Below are 3,296 nucleotides of genomic sequence, written 5' to 3' on the forward strand. Positions count from 1 at the left end.
CCAACTAAACAGGCTTAGAATAAGTTAAGATAGAGCACTAATCATAAACAAAATTGGAGTTGCTGATAGCAGTAATATAATTGGTTGCATTGAACTTTAGGTGACTGATGGAAGAAATTATACAAAGCAGTGGATAAGGAACATTACACGCTGCCATAAGGAAGATGTAGTTTGACAAGTGGCCTGCTGCCTCCTAAGCTTCGCTCTTTAGCTGCCACATTTAACATTTACGCCACCACACACTTCTTCAATAGCCACTTGTCCAAAAAATCCTCGTCTCCACCCAAACAAGCCTACTTCCACATTTATATATCTGTCTTAATTTTCTCGAGCGAGCCATATCCAACATCTTGTAATTCGAATTGAAGTGAATTAAGTCTCGAGTATTTTAGCCAAGAAAAAAATGAGTCAGGAACAACCAAGAAGGCCACAGGGTGAAGGGGACCCTATTAAATACGGAGACGTTTTTGGTGTCTCTGGCGAGCTAGGGGAGAAGGCTATTAAGCCAGAAGATGCAGCCATGATGCAGAGTGCTGAAACGGCCGTGCTTGGGCAAACGCAAAGGGGTGGTCCAGCAGCTGCCATGCAATCTGCAGCTAATTATAATATCAGTGCTGGTGCTGTTCAACCTGGTGACGTTACTGATGTTGCGGCTCGAGAGGGTGTCACTGTCACTGGCACTGCCGTTCCTGGAGCTAATATAATCACTGAATCAGTTGCCGGCCAGGTAATTAATGTTGTATGATTGACTTTATTCCAATATATTGAGTACCTGCTCCTTTTATTTAAGCTTATATTTTATACACTAATAAAGTAAAAACTACACCAATCGGCTAACTTCTAACTTAATTATAGTAAAAATGTAAAAAAGCAGCCCGTGCCCTAGGCTCCCCGCTGTTGTACCTGTGATTATCCGTTACGCCAAGCTTCCCTTTAATTATAGTAAGTTCATTAATTATGATAAAACTAGTAATTTAGTTGAATATTATTAGAATAAAAGATTTGGACCATTTCAGTATTAGTATAAAACTACTGTTTTTAACAAGTTGCATCCCCAGGTAGTTGGACAATACATCCAGCCAACAGGAGGGATGGCTCAAGGTGGAGGAGGAGTAGAGGAACAACAAGGCAGTGGCGGGGGAGGAGGACAGCAACAGGGAGGTGGAGGGATAACAATAGGACAAGCTCTTGAAGCAACTGCGCAAACAATACCAGGCAAACCAATAGATCAGAGCGATGCAGCAGCAATCCAAGCTGCTGAAATAAGAGCAACAGGCAGCAATATTATCACTCCTGGTGGGGTTGCAGCGACTGCTCAGTCGGCTGCAGCCTATAATGAATCTATGATGAGAGACGAGGACAAAGTTAAGCTTGGAGATGTCTTATCGGTAAGAAGCAACGTATTTCTAATGAATTTTAGAGATAATATTTTCTTGCTGTTTGTTCATGTTATTTGGATTTCTTTTTGCAGGGTGCTACTACGGTGTTGCCAGCAGATAGGCCAGCGACAAGGCAGGATGCAGAAGGAGTGGTAGGCGCAGAGATACGCAACAAACAAGACATGTCCACTTCTCCTGGTGGTGTTGCTGCTTCTGTGACTGTTGCTGCTAGGCTAAACGAAAGGAGTCAACAACAATCTTAATTTCTTTAACTAGAATCGATCCTAAGCATAGTTTTGCTGCTTTATCTCCCACTTTTAAGACTATATTCCATGTGTTGTGCTTTTCTAACCACTTTTTGCTGTGTATCTGTTGCCTTGAGGCTTGTAAGCAACCTACTCAATGCTAGTTTAATGTTGCTTTAGCATGCATTATAGTAGTAGTAGTAGTCAGTTATAGTCAAAGAAATGTTGAATGTTATCCCTTGTGTTTTTTAAGGCCGTGCAGGAACTATTGTAACTGTCCCTCTAAGTCGTGTATGTGTTACCTTATCGATGTTTATGCTTATTTACTTTCACATATAAAATGACAATTTAACTTTTTGTTTTACTTTGTTTAATTTGCTTGAAGCTTTTCTGAATATAAGGGTCAAATATTTGTTCATTTATTTATCCTAATTTAGATATAAATATTTTAAGTTTTTAAAATTAAAATTTACATATTTAGAAATAATATCAAATCACCGGAAGTGCCCTGTGCTATATACTGCCATGCACGTAATGGACCCAGAATCCAATCTTACAGTTGGATTACCACCCCCACATAGGCTCCACCTTTCCAAAGGCAGAAGCATCAAAATCAACTGCTCCATTCCGTAAACTTATTTTTTTTTTGGTCCGTTTATAAAAAAAATCTCCCCTTTCTAAATTTGAAAATAATTTTGCTTAAACTTATAATTCTACTCTTAACGAGAAGTTTTTATAACCACACTAATACTCTCGGGCCCCTTTTGACTTGTTTATGATCAAATATTCTAAAAATATTCATTTTTTTTAAACTCTGTGCTCAATCAAACAAGTTCACATAAATTGAAACGGAGGGAGTAATTTATCTGCCTTCTTCCGAGCGACGTCGTTATCATCATCACCTGGTAGGCATAGCTTCTCAAATAGGCCTCTTCCTCATTGTTCTTGTCCAGCGGGGTACCCCAAGTCCCGCAACCAAATGAAATCATTTTAGGAGGAAAAGAAATAAGAGTTCGAAGAATTACCCATCAAATTTTCCAGGTTAGTAAGTACTTGGTGAGTATAGTGGTCCAGCTATTTATGTACTAAGTATAGTTAATTGTAACCGCTTAGAGTTAGTTAGTTGTACAAATATAAATAGAATAGTTTACTAGCTTTTGTACTACTATTCATTTCCTTGAAGGTCAATAACAGAATGAGCTTTCACTCGGCCTTCCTCTCATTCTCGCACTTTCTAGAACTTACGGTTCTTCCATAGCTGGAGCTTCTTAACATGGTATCCGAACTCGGTGCTCGATCCTCTGAAATTCGGTTGTGATATATAGAACTTGAGTAATTCAATTGCATTGGCAGTTCCTCATTTGCATCGATCGATCGAGCTATTTCTTCAACACAGAAGACTTCTCACTCACTCTAGGGTTTGGGAATTTTCAATTTTCTGGTTGAATCACGGTTAGATCGAGTCTAATTTTGTGTGAAAATTAAAAAATTGAGAGTTTGTTTTTATGAAGTAATTCCTACTGTGACAATGACGATCAATGAAGAAGCTATTGATTCTCCATTTGTTGCTTCAATGTATACGCCAACTACAAAGCTAGTTGATCACAATTATCCTCTCTACATTCATCCTTCCGATACTCAAGGTTATGTACTCATTTCTATTCAACTTCAA

At 38.7% G+C, this 3,296-nt stretch overlaps 1 protein-coding gene across 1 annotated transcript; it reads left to right on the forward strand.

Moving 5' to 3' along the window:
• The first annotated feature begins 318 nt into the window (after positions 1 to 318).
• On the forward strand, positions 319 to 1,988 carry LOC107777180 (late embryogenesis abundant protein D-34-like). Its single transcript, XM_016597170.2, has 3 exons — positions 319 to 727; positions 1,059 to 1,388; positions 1,472 to 1,988. The coding sequence occupies exons 1-3, from the start codon at positions 404 to 406 to the stop codon at positions 1,640 to 1,642; spliced, it is 825 nt and encodes a 274-aa protein (XP_016452656.2). The 5' UTR covers positions 319 to 403; the 3' UTR covers positions 1,643 to 1,988.
• The last annotated feature ends 1,308 nt before the right edge of the window (positions 1,989 to 3,296 follow it).

The sequence above is a fragment of the Nicotiana tabacum genome, chromosome 14 (genome assembly GCF_000715075.1).
Source record: "Nicotiana tabacum cultivar K326 chromosome 14, ASM71507v2, whole genome shotgun sequence".
NCBI classification, from domain to species: domain Eukaryota; kingdom Viridiplantae; phylum Streptophyta; class Magnoliopsida; order Solanales; family Solanaceae; genus Nicotiana; species Nicotiana tabacum.

What these genes read in the sequence shown, in the direction of transcription:
- LOC107777180 (XM_016597170.2), top strand. Translation starts at nt 404, where the DNA reads ATGAGTCAGGAACAACCAAGAAGGCCACAGGGTGAAGGGGACCCTATT. An exon ending in CTGAATCAGTTGCCGGCCAG is followed by an intron (nt 728 to 1,058) that starts GTAATTAATGTT and finishes TTGCATCCCCAG; the next exon opens with GTAGTTGGACAATACATCCA. An exon ending in AGCTTGGAGATGTCTTATCG is followed by an intron (nt 1,389 to 1,471) that starts GTAAGAAGCAAC and finishes TTCTTTTTGCAG; the next exon opens with GGTGCTACTACGGTGTTGCC.